At 54.8% G+C, this 19,127-nt stretch overlaps 1 protein-coding gene across 7 annotated transcripts; it reads left to right on the top strand.

Annotated features, from left to right (window-relative positions):
* Nucleotides 1–2,274: 2,274 nt before the first annotated feature.
* PLEKHG6 (pleckstrin homology and RhoGEF domain containing G6) lies at nucleotides 2,275–19,065 on the top strand. 7 transcript variants are annotated; one of them, XM_013063604.2, is made up of 17 exons: nucleotides 2,685–3,006; nucleotides 3,360–3,513; nucleotides 4,473–4,677; nucleotides 5,905–6,060; nucleotides 6,610–6,774; nucleotides 7,133–7,228; nucleotides 7,535–7,585; nucleotides 7,974–8,123; nucleotides 9,037–9,147; nucleotides 9,304–9,453; nucleotides 9,657–9,794; nucleotides 10,087–10,206; nucleotides 10,601–10,733; nucleotides 10,851–10,966; nucleotides 17,097–17,242; nucleotides 17,938–18,630; nucleotides 18,834–19,065. In XM_013063604.2, exons 3-17 carry the CDS (start codon nucleotides 4,540–4,542, stop codon nucleotides 18,841–18,843), a joined length of 2,373 nt encoding a protein of 790 aa, XP_012919058.1. In that variant the 5' UTR covers nucleotides 2,685–3,006; nucleotides 3,360–3,513; nucleotides 4,473–4,539; the 3' UTR covers nucleotides 18,844–19,065. The 7 variants fall into 7 exon arrangements, with proteins under 7 accessions (XP_004766784.1, XP_044927480.1, XP_012919058.1 ...); XM_004766723.3 differs by having other exon boundaries at nucleotides 2,685–3,011; XM_004766727.3 differs by lacking the exons at nucleotides 2,685–3,006; nucleotides 3,360–3,513 and adding an exon at nucleotides 2,275–2,655.
* Nucleotides 19,066–19,127: the final 62 nt, after the last annotated feature.

Below are 19,127 nucleotides of genomic sequence, written 5' to 3'. Positions count from 1 at the left end.
AGCTCTCCTGGCTGCTTTACGTCGCTGTCAGGCCCTCCAAAGTGCTCCCGTACATAGCTCTTGGCTCGTTCCTTTTATGAACGACGTGTACATCAGTGTTCTGTTCCCCATCCGTCTGTCTCTGCACTAGTCTGTGGCCTCCTGGAGGCCAGGGACTGTCTCTTATCCTAGGAAGAGGACTACTCCTCATACTGGGAATCTGTGTTCTATATATTCCTCGTACCTTCTGGTGCGGATGAGCACTGTCAGTAAGTGTGGAAGGCCCAGAGCGAGGTGGGGCAGAAGGAAAGCAGCAAAGGGAAGGAGGGCATCAGTTCTGGTCTGTGCCCAGTGGCCTGGCCTCCTGGTGATAAGCTTCCTCACGTGCCCTGGTGCCTCCCAGCTCGAGCCCTCAGGTTCCTTCCTCTTCCTGACCCTGGGCCAAGGAGGATGCCCCTGCTAGCACCTCATTAACCCGGATAGCCTCCGCCCTGCCCTGAGAGGTGCCGGCCAGGCAGAGCTCTGGGCTCAAGTGAGTCTCCCTGTGAGGGAAGGGAGGAGGAACATGGAGACCCAGAAAATCACCCTCGTGCTCTGGATCCACAAAGCTCTGATCTTGGACAGACAGACCCGTTCTCATCAGCTGTGGTGTGGAGCTGGGGCATCCCTTGATGAAGGGTTTCCACGCTAAGGGTGAAACTCAAGCTCAGAGAAGAAATAGGACTCAAGCCAGAGGTAGGAGGAAAGCCCGGGCTGGCCAGGAAGAAAAACAATCATCCAGGTGCCCCTTTCTAGGCCAAGGGTCAGGTGCTCCCCAGGGCCCCAGAGTAGAGGCTGACACTCCAACCCTCTGGCTCTCTGGGCTTCAATTCAGCTGCCTGAGCTGGGTTCCCCCTCAGTCTGTCTGAAGGCAGCTCTCCACAGCAGAGTCAGGGCTCTGGGGAAACAGAGGTTGTGAGGGCAAAGATCTGACAAAGCCAGAAAAGAAGGACTAGAAGCCAGGAGTTCCACCTCTCCACCCACTGCTTGCACCCAGCCACACCTCCCACTTTTAGACTCCAGCTTTCCCTGGGAACCTCTCCTCCCAAAGAGGCCGAAGACAGGCCCCGAAGCAGTGTCGGGCAGAGATTGGATCTCAGATTTGAGGGAAGTGAAAGGGTTAACTCTCTGTGTGTCCACTGGGCCAGTCCAGCCAGCTCCCCCAGAGCACTATAAGTCCAGGCCTGTCTCTGGTGTTCTCTCAATCTCCCTTTCCCGCTTACTCCTCCTTCCCCCTTCTTCTGACTTTGGGAACAGAAGCTAGAGGCCCCTTGGCATCAGCTCTCTCTGGGGTGTCATTTAAGACTGCCTGTAATCACCATCTCCTGGTTTATTACCTCTCTCTCCCTCATGGCTACTCTTGTCACCCCTAAACCTATCTCTCTCTCTCACACACACATAGACACACAAGAGCTGTGAATGGAAGAGAACAGGGCTTCTCTTCGGTACAGTTCTGCCTTACTGGACTCCTCTCTGGGAAACCAATGCTGGTCAACCCAGAGGCGGGAAGCAAGAGATGGGATACGGGAAGCTGGAGGAACTCTTCTGAAACAATGGAGAATCACAGAACAGCAAGCTCAGAACAAAGAGGATTTGGGACGGCAAATAAGGAGGAGGGCGGAGGAAATCAGAAACCATCCCGTGGTTTCCGGAGGAGAGTTAGCTGGAGGAAGTTAGAAATCATCCCATAAACATTCCTCTCCCGAGCAAAACGGAGTCATCAGAGTCCACGTGAGGACTAGAACACTTCCAATCGCTTATGGATTTAAGCTGGCAGACAGAGAGGAGCATGGAGGACCCTTTCCCTAGTGCTACAATGAGATTATGCTTTTGAAAGTGCTTCATAAATTCCCAAATGCTCTACAAATGGAAGGAGGCCTATGGGTCACTGCATGGCTGGCTGGGGCAGGAAGACCACAGGGCAGGGTGGAGGTGCTGGGGCCTGCCCCCCCCCACCCCCTCCCCCACCCCACCACAGACTCTTTGGTTTCTTGATTGTAAGATCACAATGACCCTGCACTGTGGACACTTCTGATCACCAATACCCAGCCCTCCTGTCAGGCGGTGTGTGCCGTGAGGTGGGAATGTGAGAATGTGGTCCTTTCCTACAGCGCACAGCTTACAGCGCACTGCCAGCGCCCTTCCTGGAAGGCCTCTATGTCAGCAGCCCCAGGGGGGACTGGGATGACACCCTCACTGGGGTGGAGCCTGAGACATGCCTGTTGGCCAGTGAAGGGTCCTCCCACCGCAGGACTCAGGTAGTGGGAGAAGCATTGGGTCAGGTCTTTGCCTGGTACCATCTCTGGAGCAAAGGCAAAGTCCAGACATAGCCTTCCACCCGTGGCCAGGGCAGGCATGTGAGAGATACGGGTCACACTTTGGACTCAGCCCAGAATGGGCACGAGGGGTCACAGGAGCCGCACTCACTGGCAGTCCCACTCCCCTAGAGCCGGCCACTCGCTGCACCTGAAAGCAAGGTGGGCACCAGAGGACACCGGGTCATTACTCTCGCCGCCTCCTGCGACGCCCAGCCTCGCCTGTGTGCCTCATTACTCTGGTGCCCGGAAGGGGTCTGGCAGCGAGGAGAGAGCGCCAGCGTGGCGCGCGGTTCCCGGGCCGGGTGGCTGGAGAGTTCAGGTGCGAAGGAGGGAGGGGAAGAGGAGCCCTGCGCAGTGAGCTCTTCTTGCCCGGGGAGCGTGGCGGTTGCGTCACGGGCACCGGACCCTCCGTCCCCAGGGCCACACGGGCGCCCACACGGCACAGCCGGGTCCCGGGCCCGTGGTGAGAGGGCGGCGCCAGCCCGCGTCCCCGCCCCTGTCCCGCCACCTTCCCTCCCGGCCCGGCCTTGCGCTGCCCCGGTCCCACGGGCCGCTCGGTCCCAGACCCAGGCCGGGCAGCGGGGCTGGCATTGCCGCGGGAGCCATCGGGAACCGGGAGCCCGGCGGGCGGCAGCGCGGGCGGCGGGCACGGGGACACCTGCGGACACAGGTGAGGTGAGCGGCTGCGGGGCCGGGAGGACGGGGGCGGGGCGGGATAGGGGCTGGAGCCGGTGCGGGCTGCGCGGGCGGCGCGGGGGCGAGAGGCGGAGGCCAGCCGGCGTCCCAGCTCGAAAAGGACCAGGGGAAGGGAGAGGGCAAAGGAGACGGAGGCAACCCTCGCAGGGAGGATTATTGGGAAGGGGCCGGGGAGACAATGAACTTTTTCCTCTTGCGCTCATAAATCAGAGAAAAGGAAGGGGAGGGCTGAGCAGGGGCCTCAAGCCCATTTGAAGGGGAACAAGCACATGCTTAGGCCTCTGCTCTCCAGGTCCTGCCCACTCAAAGGGTGGGTCCTCTATCCAGGTTTAAGGGGAAGGGATGGAGCCCCCGGCTGGCTCCCAGCTCCATGGAGGTTTCCCAGAGGCCGGGGAAGACCAAACATAGCCTGCTGTCTCTAAGCCCAGCCACCTGATAGCTGTCCTCCCTCCCCTCCCTGTCTGTGGGCAGGAGGGTCCAGGTAAGGGGCGAGCAAACTGTCAGTAAAGAGCCAGACAGTAAATATTTCAGACTTTAAGTCTATAGGGACAGTCTCTGTCTCAACTAGCAAGAAAACAGTGGTAGACAACTGGAGATGTGTAAATGTGGCTGTGTTCCAAGAACACTTGATTTAGGGGGGCACCTGGGTGGCTCAGTGGGTTAAAGCCTCTGCCTTCGGCTCAGGTCATGATCCCAGGGTCCTGGGATGGAGCCCCACATCTGGCTCTCTGCTCTGCAGGGAGCCTGCTTCCCCCTCTCTCTCTCTCTACCTGCCTCTCTGCCTACTTGTGATCTCTGTCTAATAAATAAATAAAATCTTTAAAAAAAAAAAAAAGAAAGAAAGAAAGAAAACTTGATTTAGGGATCATGAGATTTGATTTTTATATACTTTCCATGTGTTAGGGAATATTATCCTTTTAATTTTTTTTTCCCAATTATTTCCTCATGTCAAAAGCATTCTTAGTTTAGGGCTATACAGAAATAGTGGGTAGGTGGTACAGTCTCCAGGGTGCCCCCACCCGAGGAATTCCCAGCACCTCTTGCCTAGGCCACAGGGAGGCTATGGCTCCGTGCCTGGAAAGGAGGGACATCCAGGAAGCCTGGGGACCTGCCTGTGACCCTTGCTCCCAGCTGCTCTGAGGACTACAGCATCCTTTGAGGCCAGTGAGGGAGCACATGCCTGATGTGCTTACATGTAAAGGAGGAAGCATAGCTCCATGGGGCTCCCTCCCCAGCATGCGTGGCCATACCCTACCCCCACGAAGTCACAGATAGGCAGCTATACTCCTGCAGTTAGTGACAAGCCCTTGACTCTTCCTCCCCGACTCCATCATCTTTCCCATCCCCCTCCCTCTATTGGTCCCCCGCCTGGCCACCCACTGATCAAGGCCGGCCCTTCCATTCCTTTTTTTTTTCTTTTTTTTTTTTTAATCTTTGCAGCCTCAGGGAACCTTTTCTCCTTGACATTGAAGCTATGATCCTTCAGAGGTGACCCAGGAAAGAAGAGATGCAGACCTTTGTTCCTCCAGATGAGTGTCCCTTCCAAGGACTTGTGGCATCCCGCATTGAGACTTACGGGGGCCGTTATCAGGCCTCCAAGCAGGGTTCTGCTGACCGTCTCCATTCCCAAGTTGCCCCTGGACTGGTGAGTCCAGGCTGCCCCAAAAGTGACCTGGGAGGGGCAGGAGGGAGAATAGTGAGGCTTTCACATCTCTCTTGCAGCTTCATGAGGTGGTCTATTCCTGTCCCTCACCCCTGCCTTCTTTCCTGGGTTTCGAGGGAGAGCAGGTTAGTGTTGATCCAGGCTCTCAGGACTCCACACCCATCCCAGGCAGATGGGTGAAGCCAGGCCCTTGGAGGAGGTGCTGTTAGACAGGTCTGAGGCCTGGAGTTGGTTGGGGGGGTCACGGGGAGCAGGGAGCCTGGCACTTCCCAGACTCCCGCCTCTACTTGGGAGGAGCCTGTGGGTTCCCTGAGGCCCACTCTATCTGAGTCAGCACTGAAGGAAGAGCAAAGGTTCAGGGTGTCCCTACTCTGCAAGTGGGGAGGGCTGTGGGGGCCTACCTTGGCTTCCCCACAGCTCCACCCACCTGGCCTGCCTGAAATGCCTTTCCTTTAGCTTCCAAGCTGCCCCTGCACCCTGAGGACAGTTCTGTTTCCCACTGGGGGTATTCCCTGCCTTCCTGGAATAGGATTTGGCCCTGGGAGAGAGGGAGGACAGCTGGGGACTCTCCCGGGCTGAGGGCCGGAAGGGAGACTCGGAAGTATGTGCTGTTAGGCCACAGGCAGATCAAGGAATGTGACCAGACCTGCCCAGGAGGAGACTTGTGGCCATGGTCTCAATCTCTCATAAGGAAGCACAGCCACTCCCAGCTGGAAAGGACACGGGCCGCATGCCCCTGGGGAGGAGGCCACACATGTGTGTGCCCTCATCCCCACATGCGAAGGAAGTCGTTCCCACGCAGGGGGAGCTGGAGGGAGCCAGAATACTGTCTGCACTGTGCCTTGTGCACGCACGCCCACAGGACAGGGAGCACACATGTGAGCGGGCGGGCCCTGGAGGAGTATCCACACTGGAGCCCAGGCTTGTAGGTGCCTGTGCTCCTGCTCTAGAGGCCCCCACTTTTGCCCCTAGGCCCTCTAGGGGAGCCAAGTTGGCAGGCCCCTGCCCTGCTCAGCTTGGCCTCCCTGGCAGCAGCTGCTGTGGCTCAGAGCAGGAGTGACTCACCCCAGACTGGTTTGAGGTGAGCCAGCCCCACTTGCAGAGGTAGGGGACACCACCTGCAGTCAAGTCTGGCCCCGCTACCTCTCTGGGACTTCGGGGAGAAGGGAGGCCCCCTAAGAACTTACCCTGCTCTTCCTCCTCCTCCAGGATCCCGGTCGCCGACGCCTCCATGGCTATGTCCCCTTTGCCAAGGGCTCTGGCCAGGTCCGAGGTGTGTCTCCTCTGAAGATGCAAGAACTAGAGCCCGAGAAGAAGTATGGAGGCCCTTTTGGGTCTGGCCCACCACACTCCCCTAAATTCAAGGTAAGAGGTCCCTCTCCTCCTGTCCCCAGGCTCACAGCCTGAGCTTTATGGTCCGCAGATGATCAGAGCAGAGAGAGTGGCCGGCCCCCGTACCACGCCGGATTCAGTTCTGTGGAGAGACCCTCTCAGGGACACATCTGCAAGCCATGCTGCCTCATAAAAATGTCCGTTTTGTAGGCAAGTGTCAGAATGTTGCCTGAGACCGCAGGTCCCTTGGTCTCCACCTGGAGGTCCCTATGAGAGGTTCTGACTCAGAAGAGCCTAGAAAGTATCTTTCCGGTCAGGGAGCCTCAGTCAGACTCCTCTGACTGGCACGTTTTTTGCAGGCCAAGTTGCCTCTCTGTCCGTGTTCCAGCAACGCCATTTCTTCTGCCCCCAGGCTTCTGTGTCCCCACTCAGGGACAGTGCTACCTCCCATTCCCAGACACACACACGCACACACACATGCACACACGCACACGCACGTACCAGCACTCGCAGCCATCCCCAGGCCGGGGATCTGCGTGCCCAGGATATGGCCAGGGTTAATGCCCTTTTTGGCTCCCCCAGGAAGTCAGCAAGGCCCGCCAGCTGGAGATGAGGCTGCATACGTTCAGCATGTTTGGGATGCCCCGCCTGCCCCCTGAGGAGCGGCGGCACTGGGAGATTGGAGAGGGCAGCGACAGCAGCCTGGTCACTGAGAAGTCCTGGAAGGAGCTGGTGCCTGGGCATAAGGTGGGCCTGGAACACAGAGTCTGTCCCTCCAGTATCATAGATGCCCACAGACAACTCACATCCGCCCTGGAAGGGGGGAAAAAGGCCTTGGGAAGTAGGGTCACGTGGGGAAAGCATTTGGAGACATCTTGTTGTAGGTTCTACTCCTGGGTCTGCCACTTACTGGTGACACCTTGATGGAGAAAGGAAGCCTCTCTGGGCCTCAGTGGCTTCATCTGTAAAATGGGGATAAAACCACGTACACACTTGAGGATTAAAAGGTCATCATCTGTGAGGTAGATCTAGTAGCATTTGAACAGGTGCCAGCTGCTGTTCTTGTTATCGTTCCCTAACTGAACCAGTGCTGTCCCCACCCCAGGAGATGAGCCGAGAGCTTTGCCACCAACAGGAAGCGCTTTGGGAGCTGCTGACCACCGAGCTGATCTATGTGCGGAAGCTCAAGATCATGACCAATGTGAGTTGCTCCAGTCCCTGGCCCAGGCAACACCTCAGCCATCCACCCGTCTCCCTTACATGGCCCCCACTCTCCCAGGCCAGGAAGGGAGGGCCATGGAGAGGGGCGGAGGGAAGGCGGGGACACGTAACCGGGAGATCCCAACCCCCCCTGCCCCCCCCCCCACCCCGCCATTGGAGACCTGCTGGGGATCTTGGGAATCAGGTTAGCAGTGGTGAAGCTGGGATGGGGCTACATTGAAGGGCTAGGTTGGGGTCCCCAGAGGAGGAGTCAGGTGCCTACACCCTTGGCTTTCCCTGCCTCCAGCTCCTGACCGCCGGCCTGCTGAATCTGCAGCGAGTGGGACTACTGACCGAGGTGAGTGGGCACTCGGGAGGACCTGGCCACATCCCAAGCTCTGAGGCCACAGAATGGGGGTGGGCTCCCAGAGAGCCCCCCAGGCTGCTCTGTCTGGATTCCCATGGCCTCATTTTCCAGGACACCCCCTGCCCTCCTACTCCCCTTCCTGCTCTAGACCCCAAGCAGCCTGGCCTCTGCTCTTTTCCAGGACTCAGCAGAGCTCAGCCCAAGTGCCAGAGGAGTAGAAGGGAAAACCCTAGCCCCTTAGATCTCTCAGCTCCCCTGCAGGTTTCATCCTGAGCCCACCCTCCACCAGCCAAGCTTACGGGTCCTTGCCTGTGGGTGGCCAGAGCTGTGTGACGGTGACCTGCCAAGGCTTGTGGCTGAGTTCTGCTCCCTCCTCCAGGTATCAGCTGAGATCCTCTTTGGAAATGTCCCCAGCCTGATTCGAGCTCACAAGAGCTTTTGGGAGGAGGTGCTGGGGCCCACCCTGAGGGAGACTCGAGCCTCAGGCCAGCCTCTGGACCCTGTCAGCCTGCAAAATGGCTTCCTGACGGTGAGACATGGCAAAGGGCTACATCTGGCTGGGGCAGGCCTGGGAGGGCCCAGAGAGGTCCTGCCTGCAGGGTATGCCTCTGTCACTTGCATTCTTCTGTGGCTTGAAGGGGGTCTGAGAGCACAGCCCCCACCCCAGAATATCTCCTCGCCTCCTGCCCTTCATTCCACAGGTATGACCTCTGTCCCAAAAGTTCTTTGGTCTTTGGGTGACTCTTTTGAAATGAAATGCAGCTATCTCAGGGAAGGGTTATACTTGATCTCTTAACTACAGAATCTTACTTCTTGGCCAGAGATGCATTGCCAAACAGCTGGGAGAAGAATGGGGTCTAAGCAAGGCATCTTCTGGGTAAATGAGGAAGGGGCCGTAAAAGGCCCCAGATCACCCAGAGCATGGAGAAATGGGACAAGAGAAATCAAGAGGCCTGGGGTCAGACTTTCTTCCACAATCTTACCTGACCACGAAGAGGTCTGGGCCTTGCAGAGCCAGAATGGGGTACAGAGGTTGGGGGGAGCACTCATCTCCTGGGAACAAGCCCAGGAACAGGTCTTCTGGGCAAGACTCAGGTCACTAGCCACCACCCGTGTGAAACAGGACCTGCAGAGTCCTGCAAACATTCCAGCTGAATTATTGATGGTGGGAGAGTACGTCCAGAGCGGCAGGGTAGGTCAGGGGCTGTGCACGGGGCCTGAAAGAGTAGCAGTGGGTCTGCCTCTGGGGACCTCATCTTCTCCCTGGACTCCAGAGAAAGGGACTGGCAGTCACAGGTAGGGGAAAGCATCATGGGGGTTAGGGATTGCGAGAGCTAGACTAAGGGTCAATGAGAGGTTCTCCCTCCTGCTCCCCGTGCTCTGCAGCTGGAGGCCAGATTTCATGACCTTCTTCCCCCTGCCTGCCCATATCTCTCCCTTAGTTCAGCCAGAGGTTCCAGCCCTATGTCCAATACTGCCTACAAGTGAAGCGGACCATGGCTTACGCCCGGGAGCAGCAAGACAATAATCCTCTCTTCCATGCCTTTGTGCAGGTGGGAGAGGGGGTGCTGGGAAGGGGGCTGGGGCGGACCCTAGACCTCCAGGTCATCCCTGATCTCCAGCTGGGTCTGAGGCCGAGGCTATTACTGGAATGGGGCAGCAGGAGGCTTGCAGACTCCTGACCGTCCCCTGCCCTCCTCTGCTGGCAGTGGTGTGAGAAGCACAAGCTCGCGGGGAGACAGATGCTGGGGGACCTGCTCATCAAGCCCCACCAGCGGGTCACCAAGTACCCACTGCTGCTCCAGGCTGTGCTTAAGAGGAGTCCTGAGGCACACGTCCAGGAAGCACTGAGCGCCATGGTAGGTGGCCTGGCAGTGCCATGCCCTCGGGAGCTGGGAACTGGCATGTGGGAACTGATTTCCAGGAACTCTCAGGGGTCTCTTTCTTCATATGCATGTGGCCGCGTGGCACTGACTGGTCGCCCGTGCTGTCACTGACCGGGGGAGACGTACAGGGGAAGGGGCTGAGCTCTTCCTCCTTCCACACCCCACCCATCACGTAGATTGCCGCTGTGGAGTCATTCCTGCGACACATCAACCAACTCGTCCACCGGAGCGAAGAGCAGGAGAGCCTGGTGGCTGCAGCCCGACGCATCGGGCCCTACGACGTGCTGGAGCCGTCCAGCGAGGAAGTGCAGAAGGTGAGGCAGGGCAGAGGCAAGGAGGCGCAGAACAAGCAAGGTCCCCAGGGAAACAGAAGAAGCAGAGGCCTGGCGGAGAAGGGGCGGAGGGGCCACAGAGGGGCTGTGCGCATCACTCCTCCCACATGAGGAGTTCCAGAGAGTGAGAAGGAAGTACTCAATGCTTCTTCTCCCTCCAAGAGGGCAAGGATGAGAAGGGAAGGTGCCAGTGACAGAACAAAGAACCACCGTGGCTGGGAGGGGGAGGCAGCCCTGCCCAGCCCCACGATCCTCCCCACCCCATGTCCCTCAGAACCTGCGTCCGTTCTGCACCCTGGACCTGACGTCCCCCATGCTGGGGGTTGCTTCTGAGTACATCAGGCAGCTGCTGCTGGAGGGACCCGTGCGAGTGAAGGAGGGGCGAGAAGGGAAGGTGAGGGGCTATGGGGAAGCTCAGAGAAGGAGGAACAGAGATCGCAGAGAAGGGAGGGATGCCGGGAGACTGAATAAGAGTCAGGAAAGCTGGAAATGGGCAAAGAGATGTGTTCGTGTATCTGTGTCTATGTCTGTGTGTGTTGGGAGGAGGACATGGCATGGTGAAGCTCTGGTTGTTTGTATGCCCCTGAGTCAGCCACGTTCCCGGCCTATAAAGTGAGAAACGGGACCAAAGTGACACCCCTTCCAGCTCTAGCACTCCACAGTTGTGCACTTGTCCCCTGTGCACCTGTGCACCCATGCATGCACACAACACGGGGCCTGATCCATGTCCCACTCTCTTCCCCTGCTCCAGCTGACCCTGTCTCTTTCTTCTACGCATGGCTTCCCAGCTGGACGTGTACCTCTTCCTCTTCTCTGACATGCTCCTAGTGACCAAGCCCCAGCGCAAGCTCAACAAAGCCAAGGTCATCCGCCCCCCACTCATGCTGGAGAAGCTTGTGTGCCGACCACTACGGGACCCTAGTATGTCTCTTCTTTGGGGACCTTTTCCTTCTCCTTTCCTCTTGGCAAGGGGAAGGAGCAGTCAGGATGGGCATCAAATAAGGTCTAGCCCTTGAGCAGACCTTCTCCTCCACCCAGACAGCTTCCTGGTGATCCATCTCACTGAATTCGACTGTGTCTCCAGTGCCCTCATTGTGCAGTGTCCCAGTGCTACAGACCGTGCCCAGTGGCTAGAGAAGACTCAACAGGCCCAGGTATGTGAAAGCCAGAAGTGGGGAGGGGTGGAGGGGTCCTCAGAGGTCAGAGATGGGAATGCAAGAGGGAAGGAGGAAGAGAAAGAGGCTGGGATGGATGCGGGTTCAGTCCAGTTCGGCCCCTCGGGAGGGAGACATAGCCTTGACCATCCACAAGAACAGGAAAGAAAGCCTTTGGCCAGCGACTGTACCAGTCACTGGGAGAGCCCAAGACAGCGTCCCCTAAAGGTCTTTACACCCCGAAACCATGATGTTTGGAACTTTGTCTTCATTTGACACCAGTGGAGCCCTTGCTAGGTGCAGGCACTGGTTGGGTGCTAGGGACTCAGAAAAGAATAAAGCATCATCCCGCCCCTCAGGGAACATGGCCGGCAACCTAGCTAGACAGATTAGTATACAAATAATGGAAACATGTATGCAGAATGGAACTGTGGCCGAGGAGGGAGTAATTGTTCTGTCTGATGGGTTGGTTGGGAAAGGGACAGCGTAGAGGTCAGATGCTGTGACACCTTGACAGAGGGGTGATGCTCTGATCACCATTTGTGGGGATATCTAGGAGTGTGTAGGGGAACAAGGATGGGAAAGAAGGGTATTCCAAATGGAGAAGCAGAATGTGCTGATGTGGAAAACATGAAACACCATGTGTGTGGAGAGAACCACTGGCCTGGGAGTTCATATTACCAGGATATGAAGTCCAAGGGCAGGTGTAGTGGCAGAGAGGCTGGGAGGTAGGTACTACCAGATCGTGCCTACTACTGGATGCTATGCTGAGGAAGTTGAACTTTGTCCTACAGATGACAAGGAGCAAGTGAAGGTATTTAACAGGGCAGATTCATGTGATAAAAGCTAGAGGAATTCAAAAGATCCAAATGGAGCTGTACTAGTTACCACAAACTTAATGGCTTAAAGCAGCAGAAGCTTATTTTCTCATAGTTGTGGAAGCCAGAATTCAGACCTCAAAGTGTCAGCAAGCCCACTTGTTTCCCCTTCAGGATGCTAGGGGAGAATCCTTTCTTGCCTCTCCAGCTTCTGGTGGCTTCAAGTGTTCCTTAGCTTGTGTCCATGTCTCTCCAGTCTCTGCCTCTGTCTTCTTGTGGACTTCCTCTCTGTATGTCTCTGTGTCCAAATCTCCCACTCCCGTCTCTTACACAGACACCAGTCTACCCTAAAGCCAGGATGATCTCATCAAGAGATCCTTAACTGAAGGTCTTTGCAGATGTGCAAATAAGTGTAGAACCTTCCAAATAGGTTCTAGGGGTGAGGACCTAGACGTATCTTTCTGGGGCCACTATTCAACCCACCACTGGAGCAGAATGGCCAGAGAATAAAGATTTAAATTGGCCTTTTAAGTCTAGGGAAGACCATGAGCAGAACGTCAAGGGAGCAGTTGGGTTGGATTATTTTGGGGACAGTGACTCCCTTCTCAGCCACAGTTCCATTCTGTCTGTCTAAGTCTGGAGCAAAGGATTTGTGTGAGCAAGTGAAGAGAGGCCAGTTTCTACAGGACTCCCAAGAGCTACAGAAGAGTGTAGACAGGACAAGGTTGAATCGAGTGGGTTGACAAGACAGCCACCATAGATTCTTGAGCAAGAAATTGCCATGGTGAAACCCTTGTGTTCGTCTTGTATTGACAGCTGGCAGGGTGATAGGTGGGCTGGAGGAGGAAGAGATTGGTGGCAGGAGATTTACTGTACTAGTTTTGGTGTGAAATACAGAGGTTTAGTGCCATGTTCTTAGGAACATGTTGCAAAAAGGGATGAAAAATGTGTAGGGGATGGGAGTAGAGAAAGGAACTACCTCTTCCTAGCTGGGTGATCTTGGGTGAATTATGTGCCCACCCCCCCCCAACAAGCTTCCATGTCTTTACCTGCAATGGACTTAAATAATAACAGTCCTTGCCTCATGGGGAAGAGTCAAAGAAGTCATTCTGATTAAGCAGGCAGCCTACTACCCAGCCCTAGGTAAACGCTCCTTATGCAGGTCACAGGTTAGAAAGGACAAAGCAGGACTTCCTTCCCAAAGTTCCCATTTGAAAGATTGCTTTGGAAAGATTGCAATGGAACCCTAGAGTGAAATGAAATCTTAACAAAAAGAGATACCTGTTGGGTTAGTTGTTGCTTCCTGGGAGGGGTGAGTCTAGGGTACTGTCCAGTTTTAAGCAGAAGCACTTTGGAAAGGATGTAGTGGGGGGTAGCCAAGTGGAGATATCTTAGGGGCTTTGGAAAGGATAGAAACACAGCCCTGAGGTTCAAGTGGGGACAAAGGATGAACTATGAAAGTTGCTAAGAGAATAGATCTTAAGATCTCTTACCACAAGAGAAAAAAAATTTTTGTGTGAAGTGTATAGTGACAGATATTAATGAGACTTACTGAGGTGATTATTTTGTAATATATACAAATACTGGATCATTATTCTGTATACCCAAAACTAATATAATGTGATATGTCAATTATATCTCAGTTACCAAAAAAGGGGACATTTTGAACAAAGAAAGACTATTTCTAAAGAATGCAACTTCATTATTTTTACAGTTTAAATCAAATTAGTGGTTCTCATAGCGCTTGCTTTAATGAATAGATAATAATGATTTGTCATTGGCACATTAGGTCATTACGGCTTCTGGAACCTGTGAAAATAGTTTTGTTCTTTAAACAATTTTAAGCACCCTTCCTGCCCTCTTATCTATTATACCGTACCATCATGTGGAGAGCTTCTTTAAAAGAAGGAAATTTGGAGCTTAGTCTCTGTTTAAATAGTATATTGAAAACTATGAATTAGGAGCGTAAAAAATAAATATGAGGATTTTGCCCATTAAAAAAAGAAAGAAAGAAGAATGAAAGACAGGGCTTCAAGATCTTGTGTCTTTCAGCCCTGCAGGACTGCCGCTTCCTTGAATACCTAAACAAGCCACAGAACTCCCCAGGCAGCAGGTGGGGGGCCCTTACTGGAGCCCGTTTCCTTCACCACCCCACTGTCAGAACGTTCTCTTCTTCCTTGGGTTCCCAGTCCCAAGATGACACATACCCACCCCACCCCCAGGGGACCCCTAAAACTATTAGGATATTATTCCAACCAATTCACCTTCAGAAGTCTCACTCCTGGTTAACAGGGAAAGGAGGTCACTTCTGATACATAACCAGGCAGCGCACAAGCTCCTGGCCTCCTTTAGCAAAGCAAAGGACAAAGAAACTGAAATTAGTGTGTCCTGCTGTTGTCTCACACCGAATTCTTTTTTTTTTTTTAATTTTTTTTTTTTTAAGATTTTATTTATTTATTTGACAGAGAGAGATCACAAGTAGGCAGAGAGGCAGGCAGAGAGAGAGAGGGAGGAGGAAGCAGGCTCCCTGCTGAGCAGAGAGCCCGATGTGGGGCTCGATCCCAGGACCCTGAGATCATGACCTGAGCCGAAGGCAGCGGCTTAACCCACTGAGCCACCCAGGCGCCCCTCACACCGAATTCTTAAAGAAAACTGCTCTCTATTGCCACCAGTCAGACTGATGAGGGCTGTGGGGCTCCTCCATAGAGCAACCGCCCAGGGATGGCACTACGGCTTTCTCCCCTCACAGAAATGTAGGTGCAGCTTTATTATTTATTCCCACAGGTCTAGCCTGGAGAGCCTAAGGTTTTAGGAAAAAATGAACTTCTCCAAGGAAGACAGACTAAATCCTGGGAAAGGTCCACGCTTAGGGTCTGGGAAGTGGAAAAAGGAACCAGTGGTGGGAACAAAAAAAAGCCGTCAAGAGACAGAGGTCGAAAAAGGGCTAAAGCAGGGAGGGAGGCTAAAGCAGGCAGCTGAGGAACTAGCTAGAGCCCAGCTCTCCCCTGTTAACTGTTGCTCTCACGGAAGTTACATCACGTCTCCAACCCCGGTCCCCATCTGGGGAATTGCAGTGATAGTGGGCACCTCCGTGCAGGAGTGATGGGACAGTTATTATTGCCGCTTGGCACAAGGCCCAGCACTTAATGGAGCTCCATAAATGTTTGTTATTGTCATCACTAGAAGACAGTGGCGGTGTGCTGACTGGGCAGGGCTGTGTGCTGACTGGGGAAAGGCCTCACAGCGGTTCAGAGTCCGTGGGCACCTTGAGAGATCCGTGCTAGTCCACTTGGGCAGCTCTGGGAGGAGCAGATGAATCTAGGAGCCACCCCAGAGGCAGCAGTGGGAAGAAGAGGCGTTTCCGGTCAAGGCTGTGTTCTCTACCAGAGCAAAGGAAGAAGAATCCTGCTGGGGGGGCCCTCCCTTCCTCTCCTTGGCTTTGTGGAGGGGTCGCATTTTGGCTCAGGAACCAATTTCCTCTTCCCTTTCCAACTTGTCTGTCCTCTTCCCCAAACTGAGAAGATCCTCCCAGGGTTGCCGGGGAGGCTCGGCATGTCTGGGAGGACCTCCAACAGCCCCGTTCCTGATGCCTCCCTCCCTGCTTTTTCCTATGGTCGGGCCAGGGGCACATTGAGTGGAGATGCCTGTATTACCCCACCCCTTCCTTCCAGTTCTTTGCTTCCCCACACCATCCCTGTCCTGGACTTCCCGAACACTCTATTGAACTTGGGTCGTGTGGGGCCAAGGGCACGGCATTTCAGCGGACCAGCAGGCTGCTCCAGCTCCACCCTGGCCCCAAGAACGACTCCGCCCACCGTCCTTATTTCTTGTTGCATCCCACACTGGAGAGGAGGGAGATCCTAGAACGTGGCCCTGATATGCCGGTTTCCTACCCCGGGCACCATCATCCCTCGCTCTGGCCAACTCTCTAGTCTTTTGAGACTGCTAAGAATCTTTGCACTGCTTTGTCACTCATGAGACTGAGGGACTGGACACCCAGAGAAAGGAAACTTGCCATATAAACCTGATGCCAGTTTCCTATCCCTGTTCATCCATTTTTCCAACATGTCTCTGTCCTGACTCAGATGCCCGCTGTGTTTCTGGAGAGGCTTTGAGAAGGCCCAAGTGTCCAGGAGTTGCGAGTTCCTATACCTCAAGCTGGGGAGATAATCAAAATATTTAACAATCAGTATAGCATGGTCATTATCGAATTAGAGTGGGGCATCTTGGGGGTGAGGGGGTGCCCTAGAGACCCCCCACTGTGCCATGTTATAGCTCTAGCCACTGGATCTTGAGGGATGGGGTAGTCCTAGGGAAGGGAGACAGGAGGCTGAGAGAGCAATTATGGAAGTACTCCAATATTTGAACAATGATATGGCCATGCTAGAGAGTACTGATATCAGAGCTGCCCACAGCTGCCACCAGCACCTCCTTTTTGCCCAGCCTCTGCCTTCAACCTCTCTACAGGTTCTGCCGCCTTCCCTCCCCCTCCACAAGCAAACATTGTCCTTTAGCAACTTTCCACCCTTTAAGGCTGCCCTTCAGTGCAGTTGCCAAACCAGGACTCAAAGAGGAGGCCCGGTCCCAGTTCTGCTTCTCTTCCCGTGGGACCTCGAGCAAAGCCTTTGCCTCTCTAGGTCCTGTTTCCTGTCTGTAAAATGGGCTGGTATCCATGCTATCCAGCCCGAAGGGTGATGGTGTGTATCAGATTACCGCAGGCCTGTGGAGGGGCCCTGTCAGCCACTTCTCAGATGTCACTACTTGATTCTGAGGGCACCTATGTGAAAATGTTGGGGGAAGAAGACAGAAAACCTAGTGTATCCTCTCTCCATTCCTCTTGCAATGGTCTTGCTTTCATCCCTGAAGGAGAGCGGAGGAGAGAGCCTGACCCTGTCCACCCTGGTGGCAGGAGTAACTCAAGGCCCAGCACCATTCAGAACACTTACATCGCCATCACTGTCTATCAGGGAGGGCTTCCTAAAGGAGGGCACAGACTGGATAGAGGGCTAGCAAGGGGACATGAGAAGCAGGAAGAACTGTGCAAGCCGGAAATGGAGACTTCTGTTCACCCCACCCAGGGCCAGCTCAGGAGATCAGATCCTGACTCCATCCCACTGTCTTTTGCTTTGTGACCTTGAAAGTTACTTATTCTGTTTTTCTGTAATAAATTAGGAGGAATAAAGAGTATCTGCCTCATAGGCTTCATAATATATTCAGAATCTGTGAGGATTAAATGAAATAATGTCTGTAGCACACTTAGCACCAGTCTGGCATACAGCAAGTCTTCATCAATGAAAGTATGGCTATCCCAGGTCACCCTGCAAAAGCTGAAGGCAGAGGAGTATGTCCAACAGAAGAGGGAGCTCCTGGCTCTCTACCGGGACCAGGACCAGGAGTCCCCAGGCACCAGGCCCTCCTCGCCTTCCCTGGAGGGCTCTCAGAGCAGCGCAGAGGGGAGGTAAGACCCACAGGGACCACAGGTCTCTCAAAGTGGGGGCTGCGGGGAGGAAGGGAGAGAAGAGAAACCCACAAGGCAGAGAAATGTCAACACAGCTTTCGGGAGCACTGGGAAGAGATTGAGGAACTTGGGCTATGGGTTGGAGCAGAACCAGTTTGGATCAGTCATGCTAAGGACCACATGGGACAGCCTCGGGGATGAGTCAGTCTCTGGCTGCCTGGGGGCGGGGCAGGAGGCAGCAAAGGAAACGGACACGAGCAACATGAGCTCCCTGAGAGGAGCAGGCTCCCCAGGCCCAGGATGGAGAGGGAAAGCCAGTGTGGATTTGCTGCAGGGATCTGGTGAGTCCAAACCCCCCAGAGAGAGTGAGAGGTCCATTCACAGTGACACAGCTGTTCAGCAGCGTGGTTAAGGAAAAAAAAGACCCATCACTGGGGGATAACCTCAGGGGAGCTCAGGCAGCCTTTGGCAAATACCTGAGCACCTGCTTGGTCCTGACCCAGGTGCTGTGGCTAAAATGCCTTAGGGGAGCTCACAGTCTAGCCAGCAAGATGAGAACATAATCTTACGGTTTAGAGGTGATACCGAAGCAAGTTTGGAGGAGGGGCCATTTCTGGATGGGATGAGACTTCCTGGACTTGAACTTGACCCCTCGGCATGGGACTCTAACCATTTACTATTATGGTTACTTGTAGGACCCCTGAGTTCTCCACCATCATCCCCCACCTGGTAGTGACAGAAGACACAGACGAAGACTCTCCGTTGGTTCCAGATGATACCTCAGACTCTGGCTATGGCACCCTGATCCCAGGCTCCCCCAAAGGGCCCTACCATTTGAGCCGACTACGCCCACAGGCCCTTCGGCGTGACCCTCGCCTCATTTTCTCCACCCTGGACCTCCGAGATGTTCCTCTGCGCCCTCAGCCTCCAAACCCCCAAGCTCCCCAACGCCGAAGTGCCCCTGAACTGCCAAGGGAAGTTATCCAAAGAGGAAGCAGCCTTCCCAGGGGCGATCCACCAACCTGGTCGGAGGAAGAAGACAGGACCTCAGTGGGAGGGAATGTGGTAGCGGAAACCTTGCATCGGGCCCAACTTCGGGGAAAGCTCCCCCCATCCCCGACCCACACAGACTCTGCTGGGGAAAGCCCCTGGGAGTCCTCAGGGGATGAGGAAGAGGAGTCCCTCTTCCTGGGAACTGGCTGCACCCCCCACTCCCGTGCCCTCCGGGCTGAAGATATGCTCAGAGAGATCCGGGAAGACCTGGCCAGCCAAAGGATCGAGGGCATCCCCGAGCTTGGGAACAGCAGGCCTCGGAAGCTGACCCGGGGCCAACTGCAGAGGATGCGTGGATCCTGCATCGTACAGCTGGACACCCCCATGTCCGTGTCGTAAGTGCCAAAGGGAATGTGTCCTGGGAGGGAGCAAGGAAGGCTGGTATGGAGTGGGAGGGAGTGCCAGAATAGGACCTCAGTGGGGATGGAGTCGGTAGAGGAGGGCAATACCAGAGCGGGGGCGATGGCAAGGAAGGGCACTCAGCCTCTCTCTCCACGCCACATCGACTTGACCCGACTCCCACCTCCTTTCTTTTCAGAGAGGTGTGAGGAACCCTCAGGACTTTTGGCATTTCTCCCAGAGGAAATCTCTCCCCAAGAGTGCTGGTCACCACCCCACCCCTGGACTCTACCTCAAGGACCACACCTCCCACTGAGAAGCCTGGCTCAGGCACTCTGCCTTCCCTGCTCTGAGGGCTTTGGGATCAAGTGCTGTACATTTTTGTACCGTGGACATAACGGAGCCCCACATAAAGTCGTGCATAAAAATGACTGCCTGGTCATCCCTAGACAAGGGCAGAAAGAACCTGATGGGGAAAGGGGTCACAGAGTTC

This window comes from Mustela putorius, unplaced genomic scaffold (assembly GCF_011764305.1).
Source record: "Mustela putorius furo isolate JIRA1106 unplaced genomic scaffold, ASM1176430v1.1 tig00003988_pilon_pilon_pilon, whole genome shotgun sequence".
Lineage (NCBI taxonomy): Eukaryota > Metazoa > Chordata > Mammalia > Carnivora > Mustelidae > Mustela > Mustela putorius.
This window is presented reverse-complemented; position numbering and strand designations above follow the sequence as displayed.

Excerpts from the sequence above, each read along its gene's own strand:
- PLEKHG6 (XM_004766727.3), top strand. The coding sequence starts at position 4,540 with ATGCAGACCTTTGTTCCTCCAGATGAGTGTCCCTTCCAAGGACTTGTG. Across the intron at positions 6,775-7,132 it reads AGCTGGTGCCTGGGCATAAG|GAGATGAGCCGAGAGCTTTG; the intron begins GTGGGCCTGGAA and ends TCCCCACCCCAG. Across the intron at positions 8,124-9,036 it reads TGCAAAATGGCTTCCTGACG|TTCAGCCAGAGGTTCCAGCC; the intron begins GTGAGACATGGC and ends TCTCTCCCTTAG.